At 37.9% G+C, this 18188-nt stretch overlaps 2 protein-coding genes and 1 long non-coding RNA gene across 3 annotated transcripts; 1 reads left to right on the top strand and 2 right to left on the bottom strand.

Annotated features, from left to right (window-relative positions):
- The first annotated feature begins 2014 nt into the window (after positions 1 to 2014).
- On the top strand, positions 2015 to 4816 carry LOC113343759. The gene is made up of 2 exons (XR_003357389.1): positions 2015 to 2205; positions 4280 to 4816. It is a non-coding gene; the product is annotated as an uncharacterized LOC113343759 (long non-coding RNA).
- Positions 4817 to 14495: 9679 nt separating this feature from the next.
- Positions 14496 to 15722, bottom strand: LOC113343640 (pollen-specific leucine-rich repeat extensin-like protein 3). Its single transcript, XM_026587760.1, has 2 exons — positions 15639 to 15722; positions 14496 to 15447 (listed from the first exon to the last, which is right to left on the bottom strand). Exons 1-2 carry the CDS (start codon positions 15693 to 15695, stop codon positions 14692 to 14694), a joined length of 813 nt encoding a protein of 270 aa, XP_026443545.1. The 5' UTR covers positions 15696 to 15722; the 3' UTR covers positions 14496 to 14691.
- Positions 15723 to 17130: 1408 nt separating this feature from the next.
- LOC113343631 (extensin-3-like) lies at positions 17131 to 18130 on the bottom strand. The gene is made up of 2 exons (XM_026587754.1): positions 18074 to 18130; positions 17131 to 17930 (listed from the first exon to the last, which is right to left on the bottom strand). The coding sequence occupies exons 1-2, from the start codon at positions 18128 to 18130 to the stop codon at positions 17289 to 17291; spliced, it is 699 nt and encodes a 232-aa protein (XP_026443539.1). The 3' UTR covers positions 17131 to 17288.
- Between the last annotated feature and the right edge of the window lie 58 nt (positions 18131 to 18188).

Below are 18188 nucleotides of genomic sequence, written 5' to 3'. Positions count from 1 at the left end.
TCTTTATTAACAACGATCAATTCAAAGGATGAACCGGTAGATCGTGGATCTTGTGGTAGCCATGGCTTGTCATCAATTCAGTTGGGAACTTTGTAACCTTCTTGTAATCATTGAGTTTCTTTCCTTTGCGAGCATGATGTGCTTTTATTATTTATATGAATGTATAATGTAATTGCATTGAACGATGTTTTGTACTGAATGTAATTATATGTGTGTGATATGAATTATGTGGTTTCTCTCGCGAGGAGTGTGTGTGTCTCCCCACAGCTCCTTGCTAAGTTAAGTAGGGCGGTATGCCATCCGTCGGCAATAGTATTAGTAAGGCGGTACGCCATCCGTCGACAATAATATTATATTTTCTGGTTATTAAGATAGTAGGGCGGTATGCCATCCGTCGGAAATAGTATTAGTAGGACGGTACGCCATCCGTCAGAATATTATATATACTATTTTATTTAAGAGAAATCACTTGTGTGCATATTATGCTTGTATGACTAACTTTTGCTTCTTTATGCGTGAATTTGCTGAATGTTTCCTTTCACCATTGTCTCTTTTAAATTACTGTTTTATCTTTATAACCGTGGAGCATGTTAGTAATTACTTGAGAGTTATTTGTTTCCTTTGGGCACCCCTTGGGATGATGTGCTCACCTGTTCCCACATCAGGTTTTTTTCCAGTAACCTGAAGGAATGGAGCGCTCGAAGATATTCGTTTCGTAGCTTAGAGATTTATTGAATCTAGTGTTGTTATGCATCTTATACTATATGTATTCTTTCTTTTTCTGTAAACAACACATTTATATATTCTTAGAACTCGAAAGACTTTCATTTATATAATATCAAAGAGTTTGGGTTTTGTTATTTAGCACTTTATGATTCTTAAAATCGGTAATCTAGTTTTGATGCTTCAATTAGGTTGTAACCCTATCAAATAAGCAGGTTTAGTATTTGGAGCGTCACAAGTTGGTATCAGAGTTCACTATTATATCTTACATGGGAAACAATAGATAATAGCCAGTGCTAGATAGATTGTTATACTAGTTTATAACTGGGCTGGGTCTGTGAGATAAATCTTAATCACTAAAAACAATCAATAACTAAAAGATTTTTGATTTGGTTGATTTGAATAACATGTTTATTTGTTTGTTCTTTATTTTGTGTATGTATATGTTATTTATGATATGAAGTAAAACTCATAGGTGGAAACCAAATTACAACATAGTTTAGAAATTTCAATATAAGTTTAGAGATTGGTTAGTGTTAATTAAGGAACACTTAGTTAATTCAGCATTGGAAATGGTGAGGTTTGTAATTATGGTGTGTTTGTTTAGTGAACTGATAGATTCAAAATTTTACTTAGAAACTAATGGAGTACCTCCTTTCGTAATTAGAACCATTAATTTATTAAAGTAAAAAATTAGTGTGACAAATATAGACATGCATATCTGTTAGAATACAAATTTTTGTAGCTGAACCTAGAGCTATAAATTATAGATTTTTGTTATATAAAACCATATGGGTTTGTGTTTCTTTTCTTATTGTTTTGAACTCATGTGAAATGAGTTATCTTTTCGCGCGCTTGTAAGTATGAGCAATACTTGCATTTAATCGAGAGATAATGTTTCTCTACAAGGTGGGTAGTTTTGAAGACCATAAGGATGGTTCAATTTTCGAGGACGAAAATGATATAAGGTGGGGAGAATGTAAAAACCCTCAAGCTCGTCAACGCTATTAGACCAGTCAAGAGACGATTTAGCCGATAATAACTCGATTAGTTTAATACAAATATTAATTAATAGGAATTAATCTAACAACGATTTAGATATTAAACTAGTACCGTTGGATAGATCTCGAAAAGTTAGGTGGACTGGACTACTCGAACGTGTCATTTGGATATCGGACGAAGAAGATATCATCAGATTTCTTTAAGCCGCCCTGGCTGCCCTTATCCAATTTTGGGTGCCTCAGTTTTATTCTCTGATCTTATCACCAAACGTGTCGAAGAGAAATCATTTCTTTTTTATCTTCTCGTTCCTTCTTCTTTCTTCTTCTTCTCTGGTTCTCCTCTCCTCCTTTCTGTTGATTCAATCTCAGAGATTCGAACCTCTTCGGTTCGAGAAATTCTTTTAAAAACTTGTTATCTTGATGAACTGAGTGGCAAGATGATGTTACGGAAGTTGATTTAGTTCTGAAAAGCAGAGAAGTGGTAAGTGAAATTAGGGTTTCTGTTGATTTGATGTTTTGTATGTTTTGACGTTAAATTAATTGATTATAGTGATGGGTTTGTGGTTAATTGAAGTATAGATAGGTTTATGGAGTTAAATTTTAGTTTCTCCTTAATCGAATTAGAAATTAGGGCTTAGAGAATTGAGCTGTTGATATAGAATTGTAGATGATGATTTGAGCATTGGCGATTTGAAAAAGATTCGAAGAAGAGATGTTATTGCTAAGGCTAGTGTTTGTGATTGAAATTGGGTAATTGATTTAGGGTTTTGCAGAGAAGAAATGGAAACTAAGGTTTGAGTTTGTAATTAAGAATTAACTGAAATGGTATTGGGAGGAAAAAGAAGAGTTCTGGAATTGGAAAACAAAAGGATGAATTGATATTGTTGAAGTTATGAGGACTAGTGTTTGGTTACGGATATTCACTGGATGTAGTGGTGGTGTTGATACTGGTGTTGTAATTACAGATGGATTAGAGTTAGTAACGGAATTGTGCTAGTCAGAATGAGGCAGAGATGTTGCTGTTAATGGAACAAGAAGAATTGATGGATGTAATAGCAGAGTAAATATGAGATGCTGTGAAGACTTGGAGCAGAACTGGATGGAAGTGTTGCAATGTTGTATATGTGGAATTACCTGAGTTGATGTATGAATGGTGTGTTAGAATTCTGAGTTTGTATCTCAGATGGTGATGTTGTGTGTTAGTATGGATTGAGATGGTGACACAAATGATGTTGTTGGTGCGGAAACTGAATTGGATGAATGATGTATTGTAGGTTCAAGTGAAATGGAATGGAGATATAGTTGAGTTGATAGAGGCTGTAGTTGTAGTGTTGGTCATTTTGAGATACAGGGGATATGAAGCTACAATTATAGTTAAGACAATGACTTAGGCAGCTATGGAGTGAACTGGTGATGTCATACAGATGCTGATGAACGGCAGGTGAAGATGCCAGGTGGAGGTGATGGTTATGAACTGGCGCTGGTGATATGTTGTGGCAGTTGAAAATGAGATAGGTTTGAAGTTGCTATTGTTATTCAAGTATGGTTGGATATTGAATTAGTTGAAGTATACATAGAACGGGAACTGCAGGTGGTAGCAATAAGTAGAAGTGACGAGCTGAAATGTATGTAAGTGGAACCGGTGGTGCAAGTTATTGTAATAATCTTATTGTTGAGTCTGGTGGCCATATGACAGGTGGTAATGAAGATGACTGTAATCGGTAGTCTGGTGTTGCCATTGCGATCTAGTGGGGTTGATATCTAGGGTTGGTGTTATAGTCTATATATTATATAGATGGAGCTTGAAGTGTTTAAGATAAGACTGTTGTTGTTTTGAAATGAACATGAAGTTGCAGTCCATGAAGATTAGTAATCATAGACTTGTAGAAAGTAATTGTTGTGATGCATCATTTTTAATGCATAAGTTTGTGGCATGAGCTTATGGTTCAGGCCTTGTGTTTAAGCCTATGAGTCATCTTAGTCAGTTAAACTGGCTTATCTGATTGGTTTGGTCTGTTTGAGTTGGATCTATTGAACTCAGTAGTGACTTGCCTGACTCAGTTACTAGACTGAGTTAACCTGCTGACCAGATTTTGTCTAGTTTGACCGAGTTGACCTTTGACCGATTCATATTTGACCAAGTCTTGACCTTGACTGGACGTTTACCTTTAATTGACCCCGTGACTGTTATTGACCGTTAGTTGACTCTGGTGGACTGGAGCTTATGTTAATGGGCTTGTTTAGTGGACTTGGGCTTAGGCATGGTTTTCCTATTTTGATATATTGGACCTTGTGGCCTGAATTAACCTTTGGTTCCTTCATCAAAGTTGTAGATATTCATAAGACATATCTATTGGACTATAGAAACCATTCTAATTGAATTAATAAACCTTTATTTGTGCTAAAGATAGATGATGAAAAGGTGTAGAAACATAAATGGGTTTAGAACCATTAGATAGTTCACTTAGCTTATAATTAGAGAATTGTATGAGATTATGTTATCAGCCTTGTGTGAGCCTTTTGGCTAATTTTTAGAGTGTTTGTGTGATTAACAGTTACTCTTTATTAACAACGATCGATTCAAAGGATGAACCGGTAGATCGTGGATCTTGTGGTAGCCATGGCTTGTCGTCAATTCAGTTGGGAACTTTGTAACCTTCTTGTAATCATTGAGTTTCTTTCCTTTGCGAGCATGATGTGCTTTTATTATTTATATGAATGTATAATGTAATTTCATTGAACGATGTTTTGTACTGAATGTAATTATATGCGTGTGATATGCATTATGTGGTTTCCCTCGCGAGGAGTGTATGTGTCTCCCCACAGCTCCTTCCTAAGTTAAGTAGGGTGGTATGCCATCAGTCGGAAATAATATTAGTAGGGCGGTACGCCGACAATAATATTATATTTTATGGTTATTAAGATAGTAGGGCGGTATGCCATCCGTCGGCAATAGTATTAGTAGGGAGGTACGCCATCCGTCAGAATATTATATATACTATTTTATTTAAGGGAAATCACTTGTGTGCATATTATGCTTGTATGAATAACTTTTGCTTCTTTATGCGTGAATTGCTGAATGTTTCCTTTCACCATTGTCTCTTTTAAATTACTGTTTTATCTTTAAAACCGTGGAGCATGTTAGTGATTACTTGAGAGTTATTTGTTTCCATTGGGCACCCCTTGGGATGATGTGCTCACCTGTTCCCACATCAAATTTTTTTCCAGTAACTTGAAAGAATGGAGCGCTCGAAGATATTCGTTTCGTAGCTTAGAGCTTTATTGAATCTAGTGTTGTTATGCATCTTATACTATATGTATTCTTTCTTTTTCTGTAAACAACACATTTATATATTCTTAGAACTCGAAAGACTTTCATTTATATAATATCATAGAGTTTGGGTTTTGTTATTTAGCACTTCATGATTCTTAAAATAGGTAATCTAGTATTGATGCTTCAATTAGGTTGTAATCCTATCAGATAAGCAGGTTTAGTATTTGGGGCGTCACATGTAGCTACTGGGAAAAGTAAGATATGAAATTGATCATGAGAACCTGCTTGATATTGCTTAATATGGTTGTATAGGACGAACATCGTGACCTGTTGTGGAAATATGTGCCAGATCCAGCTCATGCACCTATAGTTGGAACATTGAAGCAGACGAGCGAGGCATTACAAAACCCGGTTCTTCAGGAGAGACTACGTACGGATCTTGCTGCTCATATGGCCTGGGTCTAAGGGATGGTGAAATGCCCTGAGACGCGATAGACAACGAGTTGGATTCGGGAGAAGACACAGACGAGGTTGATGTTGATCAAGACCATTACAACCAAGAACAAGATTTATTGGCATCTGATTCAGAGTGATTTAATTTTTTGTTTTATTTGTTTTTGATAAATGTAAGTCAGACATGGTTACTAAAAAAACTTTTATTTAATTGAACGAAGGGAAAACACCAAATCAGCATTACTTGAAAGATTACATTCGTTAAATAATACACAACATTAGCATTGCTTAATAGCAAATAAAAAACACCCAATATTTTAAACCTAATAGCAAATACAAACACATAACATTAGGATAACCCATTAAATTCTTCCGAAATCTTGGTAATTTATAAGATGTGTTCTGGATTGATTATCAAATGCGGTCCAAATGCATCGTTGGCGCTCGAGTGGCGAAATGTACAGTTTCTAAACAAATTAAACTTAACTCGGGCTAATTGTTCATCATTATTTGATTCACGTAGTAGAATCGTATAAACCCTGCAATTAACCTTAAGCATATGTAGACGAGCTTGAAGAGCATTCAAGGTTCTGTTGTTTGCAGGCGCTCTTGACTGAAACTCGACTGAAACATTGTTCCAAAAGGTTTGAAGAGCCATATATAAAAAATCAGGTCGATTAATAACGGTGCAAAAACTTCTGACGAGATGAAGATCTTCTTGTTCACTAAAATTAACCATCTTTTACACCCGGAATTAACAAGATATGAACTGAAAAATATGATAAATGAAAATGTTAAACTAGGAGTTTGTAAATTTTGTTTCACAGTTTGAAATCTAAGAAGAAAAGGGTTGGAAATTGAATGTAGGAAATATAACGAAGGGTTAAATATACTGGAAAGTTTTTTTGCCCGTTACAAGAAAACGGTTAATAGTTAGTTGTTTTGCATCGTAACCGTTAAATGATAAATACCGTTGAAGATCTAACATCTCCCAGTTTGTTTACGGTTTATGATTGACCGTTTTGTTTTTCAGTCCTTAGATCTCCAACGGTATCAATCATCCAGCGGCCCAAATTTAGAAACGGCTAATAATCATCTGTTTTACTTCAACGATTATTTTAAAAGAAAAAAATGCTATATAAATGGTATTTTTGGTAACTATAAATCACACCAACTCAAATCTACCAATCAAACTGCTGCAAGCACTTGAAAATCATATATATATATATCTGTTCTTTATTCTTTGTTTGATAGTTTGGTTTTATTAATTTATTCAACTTTTAGAAAAACATAATGGTTAATTTTACACGAGCAGAAGATCTGGCTATTGCAAAATCTTATGTTATGTTTGCATCTGATTTAGTAGTAGGGAGGTATCAAGATTACGAGACTTTCTGGGACAAAATTGAACCGGAATATCACCGTACTTTTGGCACACGTACAAACCGTACTCGAAAATCTCTCCAAAATAGAATGAGTGCCCTCAAAACCGATTGCAGAAGATTTGCAAGAATTGTGGCGGCTTATCTAAGGAACCTGCTGAGTGGTTGGACGAAAGAACAAATGGTGAGTTTGGTCATACAAAAACCTTTAATTTTTTTAATTTAAAATTCATAAGATGTTTTTAAACATGGCTTTCTTATTTCATTTACCCTACCAAAAAAATGGATGCAGTAGATAGAATCAAGAGTAAAATTTGTTGAAGGAAGGGGCGGAAAACCTTGGAAACATGACGCGGTTTACGCATTATTGAAGCATCATGTTGAAGGTTGTGACCCGGAGAATTTAAGGAACCATTACGGTGATCCTAGTCAGCCTACCCCGACTCCTATGGTTGTTTCAGAAAGTGATGATGGTGATGGCACAAATACAATCTCGGGAACCCAAACACAAACACGTTTTTTTGCAAGAGATAAACCCAGAGGACCTAGCAGAGTTAAGTCTAAGATGGAAAATTACATGGCTAAAGTTGCAGAACGAGGCTGGAACAATATGATACAATATTTTGAGAAAAAGGATGCAGTAAAACATGAAGAAAAGTTAGCTGAAAATGAAATGATGCGCTAGTTGGTTGAAAACGGGACAAGGGATACATTGGCAAGAGAGAAGAAAGCCCACGTAGAAGAAGTGGAAATTAGGCAGAAGGATATGGAAATATTATTAATGGATGTGGAGAGCCTCCCTTATTGGAAGAAATTTGCAGTATTTAAGATGCATTAGGAAATTTGTACCCGTTTGGGATACGACCCTCGTAATTAGGCAGTTAGTAGTCTTTGTTAGTTGGCTTTGTTATTGTTTTATTGCTTGTCTTGGTTATTATTTAATTAGCTGTATTAGTGATTAGGTAATTAGTTGTCTTTGTATTTAGTTAATCATATGTCATATTAATTAGTAGTTGCTTTAAATTATTAGGGTGTTTTTTTCTTAACTTTAATTAAATGTACGCACTTCATGTTTGAATGTAATAACGGTCATCCTGCTTATTTAAAAAACTGTTGACACTAAAATATTCATTCAATATTAAAGCAAGGTACAACATCTTTCAATTGCTCATATAATGCATCAAATTTAAATGGTTTCTTTGTGTCTTCACGGTACTCGATCCGGGCTTTCATTTTCTGAAAAACAAACAAAAAACATTAATCATGATAATTGAACAGACATTAGAGTATATTAATAATCAAACCATAACTTAGTAAATATAAAGTTCTTACTCGAACTTCGTATAACAATGATGCATGCTTCAAGTTGACATCAAACAAAATTGTAACAAAGATTTGTATTTCGGTATTAATTAGGTTGAATCTGGCTGTTACTGATTTTTTTGTTCTTCTATTGTCGTTTCCGGTAATATCTTCAAAATTTTGAAATACACGATTCCAAAACTCAGTTGAACTAATTTCTGCTCCAGGGATTGTGGCTCGATTTATTTCTAGAATCCATGCTTCCATAACACCGACATCTTCTTCATTACTAAACCGCATCACGAATATATTCTCACAAATTTACAGGAAGAACTTATTTTCTATGGAATGAGTATATGTTGTTTGGGATCCATTAAGGGGGATTATATAGAAAACTGTAAAATGTTAGCATACTGTATTTGAAATTATATAATAATTAATAATAAATACTACGGGAACCACATCAATCTGAAAACACACCAAAAAAAGACAGTGATTTGATGAGTCTGAAGGACAAGAAACCAAAAACAGATGTGTATTTAAATAAAAGATATGAGGTGATAAAACATCCATTGTTATGTCTTCAAGTATAGAATCCGAGCGAGGTAATAAATTAAAGATAGCTCTAACGAAACCGACAAAAGGTGATAAGAAAACTCATTTACGGAGTCCCCAATAATTTAATAAATGAGATATATTATAAAACGAAACCGACAAAAGGTGACAAGAAAACTCAATTGAAGATTTTCCAATGGTGTAAATAATTAATGAGTAATCTGACGAAAACGACAAAAGGTGATAAGAAAACTCAATTTTATTTATCCCCAACGGTGTATTGATATGACGAAACCACAAAAAGCCGACACATCATCTCAACTACAAAATAGGGTAATAGTTTGATAAATTTATGACTGATAGGACAAATTCGACCCACACAGTGCATCAGTAACAAGAGTGACCACACATTAGCTAAAATATCAAACAGAACTACCAAATTTAGTATAAATAACGTTGCTCTATACCAAAAGAACACAACCAACAACTCCTTTAGTCTTATATATCCTCTGTTTAATTTTCAACACATTCATTTACTAATTTAGTAGTCATGGTCGCAAGATTCACCTCTGCTGAAGATGCAGCTATCACCCAGTTTTGGATTAATGTCTTTGCTGCCGAAGGAGAAACAGAAAACGTTGTTTCAGGTGTCAATTTATGGGACCTTGTGGTTCTACATTTAACGGTTAGGAATGGAAACCCACACCAGAGAACATACAGAGTTTTACAAAATAGGGTACCAAATATTAAGACGAAGGTTAAGTTGTACCTAAGTTTTTTGGTTCCACTTTTGAGAAACATCCCTTCTGGATGGACCTTAAACGATTGTGTAAGTGTTTTGATTTTGGACTAACACCTATTTTTTTAAACATTATTTTAATAACACAATTATTATATTTTTTTGTTTAATATAGGAAAAGCATTCGGAGCATAGATACGAAGCCGCAACCAGTAAAGCATTCCAATTATACGACTGTTATTTAATCTTGAAGGAGAGGTTGCCTGAAGAGTTTGATCCAGAGATATTATGTCGTGAAGATGGTGATGAAGATTAGTTCGGACGCGAGTAGTTCAGGTTTTGTGGGTACATCTCTGATAAACCCTCCCGAGACTAAACTCGGCCGTTAATAGGCACACCGACCGATTTAAAGGGTTGTTGCACCGACTAAGTGCAGTCGCGTTGCTCGCGACAGTGAGTTAGGTTTAATTTCCAGTCATTTTCCATTAATGTACTACTAAAGTTAAGTATCCCAATAAAATGAACTTGTTTATTCATCTTCGTACGATATTTTTATATATTTCCGTCCCAATACATTTTGTGTGTACACTAGAATCCATTTAAAATATTGACAATTTAAATTAGGTGAGGTCAATTATTCGTTAAGACAAGTACGCTCTTAACTAATCAAAAATTTGGTCCGATCGGAAACCTCGTGATTAGGAAGAAGAGCCATTTGGTTAAACAACTCTAAAACCGGAAATGAGTGTATATGGGGTGTAAACTAAAAAAGGTCAAGGAACGGTTATCCATTTACCGTTTTTAGAAATTTAAAAACGGCCAATCAGTAGTCGTTCTCGAATAACGGTCAATTGTTACCCGTTATTTTGAATTAGAACGGTTAATGAGTAACCATTTATCACTTTTTCAGAACGGCTAACGGTTAGCCGTTTCCGGAGTCTTCCCGCATAGATTCCTGCAAAGTAAGGTAGGCAAGCGGGAAGTGGTAGAAAAGGCCACGGTTTTTAAGTTTGGGAAGGTGCTGGCATGCCCATAAAACCCGGTCTAAGCAATGGACATGCGGGCAACAAGACAACAAAGTATCGTCGCAATGAGTTCGTGTTTTCTTTGGCCATTGTTGTTCAAGAACCCCACAACTTGTTTTCAACATTGACAACCAAAGTTCTTTTCTCAAGAAAGCGTGTGTCAAATTTTTAAACTCTCAATGGCACGTGATTTACAATATCTATGTCTCATCTCTCTAAAAAGTTCATGTTAAAAGGAAGACTTGATAATTCAAATTTACAGTCTTAGATTCATAATTTATTAGTTCATGTTAATCAAAATAGATCTTTCTTGATTGAGCATAAACAAATGAAAAACAAATACAAAACGAAAGTACCCCATTAGAGAATATATTATACTGCTTTACTTACTTTTATTAAGGAGAATATCTCCTGTCATAATTATTGTAATGAGGTAATTATCTCCGCCATAACTTTTGTATTCTCAAAAGGAATACTATTGTTTTATATAATAAGAATCCTGGTGAATAGAAATCACTAAGGAAGTTATCATCAAATCCAAGATGGTATCATCCCCCTACGATCCTATTTTCTTTAAACCATTAAAAATCAATGGCGAGGGAACAACTGAAGCTCACAGACATTGCTGAGGCATATAGTTCTATGCATCTACAACAACCCTATGATGCTTTTTACATGGATACCGGTGCTACGTCGCACCTCACTGCTGATCCAGGTAATCTACACAACGTTTTCAATTCTAGCAATGTACGATCTATCTTAGTTGGCAATGGAAATAGTATTCCAGTTACTGCCAGTGGTTCCAAGTTCATAACCCTTCCCTATCGTACTCTTCAACTCAAAAATACCCTTGTTGTTCCCGATATTATCAAAAACTTAGTTTCCGTTCGTAAGTTCACCACTGATAATCGTGTGTCTGTTGAGTTTGATCCTTCTGGTTTTTCTGTGAAAGATCTGAGTTCGAGGAAAATTATCCTTCTATGTAATAGTTCCGGGGAGCTCTACTCGATCACCAACTCTGCCGTGCCACCACAAACATCATCCCAGTCTTCCCCCATTTCTCTTGCTGTCTTTTCGCCAGATATTTGGCATAGCCTCCTTGGTCATCCCGGCAATGCTGTTTTAGATGTTCTTCGTACAAATAATTCTATTCATTGTAATAAGAATCAACATTCTAAACTTTGTCATTCATGTCAAGTTAGTAAACATGTTAGATTACCATTTTATGAATCAAATTCCATTACTTTTGCACCATTTGATATCATTCACAGTGATTTATGGACCTCTCCTTCACACATAGAGACCGGTTTCCGTTATTATCTTATATTACTGGATGATTTTACCAACTATCTTTGGGTTTATCCACTAAAGTTTAAATCCCAAGTTTATGAAAAGTTCTTGGAATTTCGTTCATTTGTTCAAACTCAATTTGAACGTCAAGTTAAATATTTTCAATGCGACATGGGCCGCGAATTTGACAATTCTTCCTTCCATACTTTTGCTCGTAACAATGGTCTTGTTTTTCGTTTCTCTTGCCCCCAAACTTCCTCCCAAAATGGCAAGGCTGAATGCATGATTCGCCGTGTCAACGACATCACTCGCACTCTTATGTCTCACGCTTCCGTTCCCCCTAAATATTGGGTTTATTCTCTTCATATGGCTGTCTATCTCCATAATATTCTACCCACCAAAGTCCTTCATAATCAATCACCTGTGTCTATTCTTTATCAACTCCAACCAACGTATGATCATCTTCGTACATTCGGTTTCCTTTGCTATCCAAATCTCTCCTCCATAACTCCCCACAAACTCGCCCCTCGTTCCACTAGGTGTATCTTTCTTGGTTTTCCTCCTAACCACCGTGGATACCGCTGCTTAGATCTCACCACACACAAAATAATCCTGTCCCGTCATGTGACATTTGAAGAGAGTGTTTTCCCATTTTCTACCCCTCCTCAAAACAACCCCCTGATGACGACGACGTGTCTCCTTTTTTTTTTAACTCCTCCCACAATAATCACCTCTCTTACCCATCCTCTAGTACTGCTCCTACTGTACACCAATCATCTCCTATTCAGCCTACTCCACCTGACATCTACATCCCACCTCATGGTTGCAACACATTATCTACTCTTCCCATCCAAACGTCTTTCTTCCCTCCTGCCACTTCCGTCCCCACTAAGTCAGCAGGCCCCATCACCATTTCTTCTTTTCCCACTGCGTCAGATCCCACTCCAACCATTTCTACACCATCCAATCATTGCGTACATCCTACTGACGTTAACCCATCATCCCCACCAACCACTTCTTCCCCTACAACAACCACTGTCCCTACACCTTCTTGCATACCTCCAATCACTACTGTTCCTCCAGCTCCTTCTCGCCCCACCACTCGCGCCTCCCGTGGCATCTTCCGCCCTGTCCATCGCCTTAACCTTCATGTCCAAACCCTTCGTCATATCTCTCCTCTCCCTCGTTCTCACTTGTATGCTCTTAGAGACATAAACTGGAATGCTGCCATTAAAGATGAGTACAATGCTATGTTGAGAACTAATACATGGGAACTGGTACCACGACCACGTGATTCTCATGTTATTCGTTCCATGTGGCTCTTTCGTCACAAATATCATGCTGATGGCTCCTTGCAGTGATACAAGGCTCGTCTAGTTGCTAATGGTAAATCTCAGCAGGTTGGGGTTGACTGTTTTGAAACGTTTAGTCTGGTTGTCAAACCAGCTACTATTCGTACCGTTCTTACTATTGCTACTTCGCATTCTTGGCCCATACATCAGCTAGATGTCAAGAATGCGTTTCTTCATGGTGACTTGACCGAGGCAGTATATATGCACCAGCCTCCGGGGTTTGTTGATCCTGATCACCCTGATTACGTATGTCGACTACGTAAGTCTCTCTATGGTCTTAAGAAGGCTCCACGGGCGTGGTTTCAGAGGTTTGCCAAGTTTATCACTAATTGTGGTTTTCGTGCTAGTGTGTGTGATCCCTCCCTCTTCGTTTATCAATCAGGTTCCGAGACGGCATACCTATTATTATATGTTGATGATATTATTTTAACTGCCTCTACTGATGCTCTCCTATGCCGCTTCATTGATTTGATGAAAAGGGAATTTGCTATGTCTGACCTTGGCCCATTACATCATTTTTTGGGTATTACTGTTACTCGTTTATCCTCAGGGCTATTTTTGTCTCAGTCGTTATATTCTCAGGACATCATTGCACGCGCGTCCATGACAAAATGCAATCCAGTGGCTACTCCGGTCGACACCAATGCCAAGCTCAGTGCTACCTCTGGCCCTGCTCTCACGGACCCCACTTTGTATAGAAGCCTAGCCGGTGCTTTGCAGTATCTCACTTTCACACGGCCAGATATATCCTATGAAGTCCAGCATGTATGTTTATTCATGCATGATCCTCGAGAGCCTCACATGCATGCCCTTAAGAGGATTGTTCGCTATCTTCAGGGCACAATTGATCACGGATTATTTCTCTCGGTCTCCGCTATCTCTGGATTAACAACATACTCTGGTGCTGATTGGGCGGGTTGTCCTGATTCACGTCGTTCGACTTCTGGATTTTGTGTATTTCTTGGAGACAACCTCATCTCCTGGTCATCAAAACGTCAAGCAACAGTTTCTCGATCCAGTGCTGAAGCAAAATACCGGGGGGTAGCAAACGCTGTTGCTGAAACAACATGGATTCACAACCTTCTTCTAGAGCTCCATCTACCTTTACGACGTGCTACTATCGTGTATTGTGATAATGTAAGTGCGATATATATGTATGGAGATCCTGTTCAACATCAGCGCACTAAACATGTGGAGATTGACATACACTTTGTTCGTGAACGCGTTCGTATTGGTGATATTCATGTCTTGCACGTCCCGTCTGAAAACCAGTATGGTGACATCTTCACCAAGGGCCTTCCACGACAGCTATTTGTTCGTTTTCGTTCTAGTCTTAGCGTTTGCTCCTCTCCCGCTCAGACTAAGGGGGTGTATTAGAGAATATATTATACTGCTTTACTTATTTTTATTAAGGAGAATATCTCCTGTCATAATTATTGTAATGAGGAGATTATCTCCGCCATAACTTTTGTATTCCCAAAAGGGATACTATTGTTTTATATAATAAGAATCCTGGTGAATAGAAATCACTAAGGAAGTTATCATCAAATCCAAGATACCCAAATACAAAGAAATTCCTGGTGATCTAGCTATGGCTACATTGAATAAATTTTAGGGCACTTGTGTTTGTTGCCTCTAGTCCTCTGTGCACGGTAACATTTTGGACAAGTTTCGAAATGACCATGAGTACCGAATGGAACACATCTGCATCGTTTACAACACGTCTTACAAGATCTCATACAATACTTCTTTCTTTTAGATTTTGCACATCTAGTCACACATAGCCCATGGCAAGCTGACAAAGGGACAGGATGCTGCACCCTCAGTGGAGGGCTCTCTACTACGGCAGGTGGTGGTGGGTATATGGATGTGACAGGAGGTGGTGGAGCTATGGATCTAATAGGAGGTGGTGGAGTTCGTGCTGTGTAAGGAGGTGGTGGAGCTCGTGTTCTGACAGGAGGTGGTGGAGCTCGTGTTCTAACAGGAGGTGGTGGGGTTATTGCTATGTAAGGAGGTGGTGGAGCTCGAGTTCTGACAGGAGGTGGTGGAGTTCGTGTTCTAGCAGGAGGTGGTGGGGTTCTTGCTGTGTAAGGAGATGGTGGAGCTCGTGCTTTGATAGGAGGTGGCGGAGCTCGTGCTCTGGAAGGAGGTGGTGGGGTTCTGACAGGGGGTAGTGGCGTTCTTGATTGGACTGGGGGAGGTGGAGTTTTTGGTGGAGTTAGGACTTGGATAGGAGGTGGTGGTGGAGCTCGTACTGTGACGGGAGTTGGTGGATATGAGGGTTTTAGAGGAGCTTTCACTGGAGATACAACAGGAACCTTTGGTGGTGGTGGTGGAATCAAGTGTGATGCCTGCAAAATTGAATATAATGATATAAGTTTACATAATTGATAGTCGAAGATAAGTGCATTACTACATTGTTAGCTTATTCTAATAACTGCATTCATACGAAAACCAGGTTCTAGAATCTTAAACTAGTGCCGGAAGAAGAAATATAGCATTACAAGGTGGAAATGAAAATAAATCAAGGGAATTGAATTACCTGTGATGCAACTACAAGAAGAGAGACTAACAAAAAGACTAAAGCTTTTGAAGCCATTGCTACAACTTAAGTAGTGATATTACTACTGACTGATGAAGAATTAAGCAAGCCCAGTGTTGGTATTTATAGAGGGAGCACAAAGAGACTAGGGAGCCAGAAAGAGTCATTAGTCTAACATGTTCATGTGCATGAATTTATTAGTGCGATGAAGAAGTAAAAATCAGTGACAGCTTGCTTGAGTTCATAAGTAGTTATTGTAAGAATCCGACTTACACCGTCTTTCAACTCTCTCTTGCCTCGAGATTTCTGTCTCCAATTATATATTGAATCCATTGACATTATGTGTACTGTAAAGGGTTATTTATTAATGAACTAGAGCAGTATGCAGAAGATCTGCCGGCCCAAGTTAATGTTTTTCCACATCTCTCATGAGTCTTTGGTCGTAGAGGTTTTGGGATTATTCTTCCCTGTTTCGTTGAAACTAAACAAGCAATGCGACACGCTTTTCAATCCTATATCACCAAATATGAAATATACACCCCAGAAAAGGCAACGGGACACGCTCATATACCCGTCCTCACCGGTGGTCGCTAGCTCATCCATCTTATCTCATATATCTGCCCAAGGAAATGCTTGAAGTTCACTCCAACTAATCCACACTTTCTCGGTTTCTCCTTATACATCTTGGGAAAACCTATGTGTTTTCTTCCTAAAAATATACTGTGTGAGCTAACTTAGCTTGAATTCTTGAATACTTAAAAAGGGTCCAATTGCGCATACGAGTCATGTATGACCTACCGGAGTACTAAATTAGCTGGAGTAATTTAAGAGCTTCATATAAAATACATCCATCCAAACTAGTTATGTTTTTGTGTACTGTATGTGTTTTTTGGAGGAGAAGTTGGCATTTTCTTCTTCGATTTAATGTACTATACAACAACTCTGTTTCCTAGCATAGTTTTCCAGGAAATGTTTTACTAGTAGCTTCGTAGCATTCAAAACTTCGTATCAGTTTTTGAGGAACTCGAAAGGGAAAACCAGCTTGGTTTTGAGTACTTTAAGACGGTATATATTAGTCCTTGTTACTGAACTTTCGGGCAGAGGAGGCATGTCCCCTATTCTATCAATATGATGTTATTGCAGCAAAAATGTCAATATCATTCTCTTATCACAATTGCATGAACAAACTTCTGATATAACTCTTCTTGTAAGCAAACAGACCGGTTCATTTCTTGTTTGGTACAGGAAATTTAGTTCTCTGCCCATTCTAATGAGCAATCGGCAACAGCGTATCGTTCCAATAAAGTTGTGTTTTCATTGGTCTCTGTTGTCCAGAACCAGAAGACCCCAAAAAAAAAATTCTCACTGACAACCACGGTTAATATTTCAAGTTAGTTCGTGTCAGATGTTAACGCGCACATTATCTCATATTTAAATGGTTCATGCTAATCTTTTAGCAAAACACAAAACGCAAAACTTGAGTCAGGTTACAGTCATAAATTCGATCAAATAAAACTTATTAATGGAGGACCAAGATCAATCTCTCTCGACCAGTTGAACATAAAGAAATAGAAAAGGAAAATAAGGAAATATACCCAAGTACAAAGAAATAGCTGATTATCGATCTAGCTATTGTTACATTTGGTAAATTTAAGGGCACTTGTGTTTGCCGTCTTTGGTTCTCTTTTGATGGTAACACGGTGGACATGTTTTGTAGTTACTATGAGTACCGGTTGGAACACACCTGCATTCTTTACAACATGACTCACAGGCTCTCATACAACGGTTCGGTCTTGAGTGTTTTCCACATCTGGTCAAACACAGTCCATGACAAGCTGAAAGAGGAACTGGAGACTGCACCTTCGCTGGAGGGCTTTTCACTACGGCTGGTGGTGGTGGTGGGTATGTGACTTTGGCTGGAGGCGGTGGTGTCCTTCCTCTACCAGGTGGTGGTGGAGTTCGTGTTGTATAAGGAGGTGGTGGAGTTCGTGCTTTGACTGGAGGTGGTGGAGCTCGTACAGTGAAAGGAGGTGGTGGTGCTCGTGATCTATAAGGAGGTGGTGGGGCTCGTCTTGTGACAGGAGGTGGTGGGGCTCTTCTTCTGATAGGAGGTAGTGGAGCTCTTACTCTGACAGGAGGTAGTGGTGTTCTTCTTATGATAGGAGGTGGTGGTGGAGCTCGTACTCTGACTGGAGTTGGTGGATGTGGGGCTCTAACGATAGAAGGCACATATGGAGCTCTCACCGGAGCTACCGCAGGAACCTTAGGGGGTGGTGGAGTCGCATGTGATGCCTGTGAAATTAGAGCAAGATTCAATATCATTAGCTACAAATATACGTACTTGCTAGTCGAAGTTATGTGCATCAACACATTGTTAGCGAAAATGATCTAAAACAAGAAAATCAGCATTCATTAAGTGAAAACCAAATTATTACCTGTGATACAACAACAAAAAGAGAGACTAAGACGAAGACTAAAGCTTTCAAAGCCATTGTTATATAACTTAATGAAGAACTAAAGAAAACCATTGTTAGTATTTATAGAGGGAAG

This window comes from Papaver somniferum, unplaced genomic scaffold (genome assembly GCF_003573695.1).
Source record: "Papaver somniferum cultivar HN1 unplaced genomic scaffold, ASM357369v1 unplaced-scaffold_65, whole genome shotgun sequence".
Taxonomy (NCBI): domain Eukaryota; kingdom Viridiplantae; phylum Streptophyta; class Magnoliopsida; order Ranunculales; family Papaveraceae; genus Papaver; species Papaver somniferum.
This window is presented reverse-complemented; position numbering and strand designations above follow the sequence as displayed.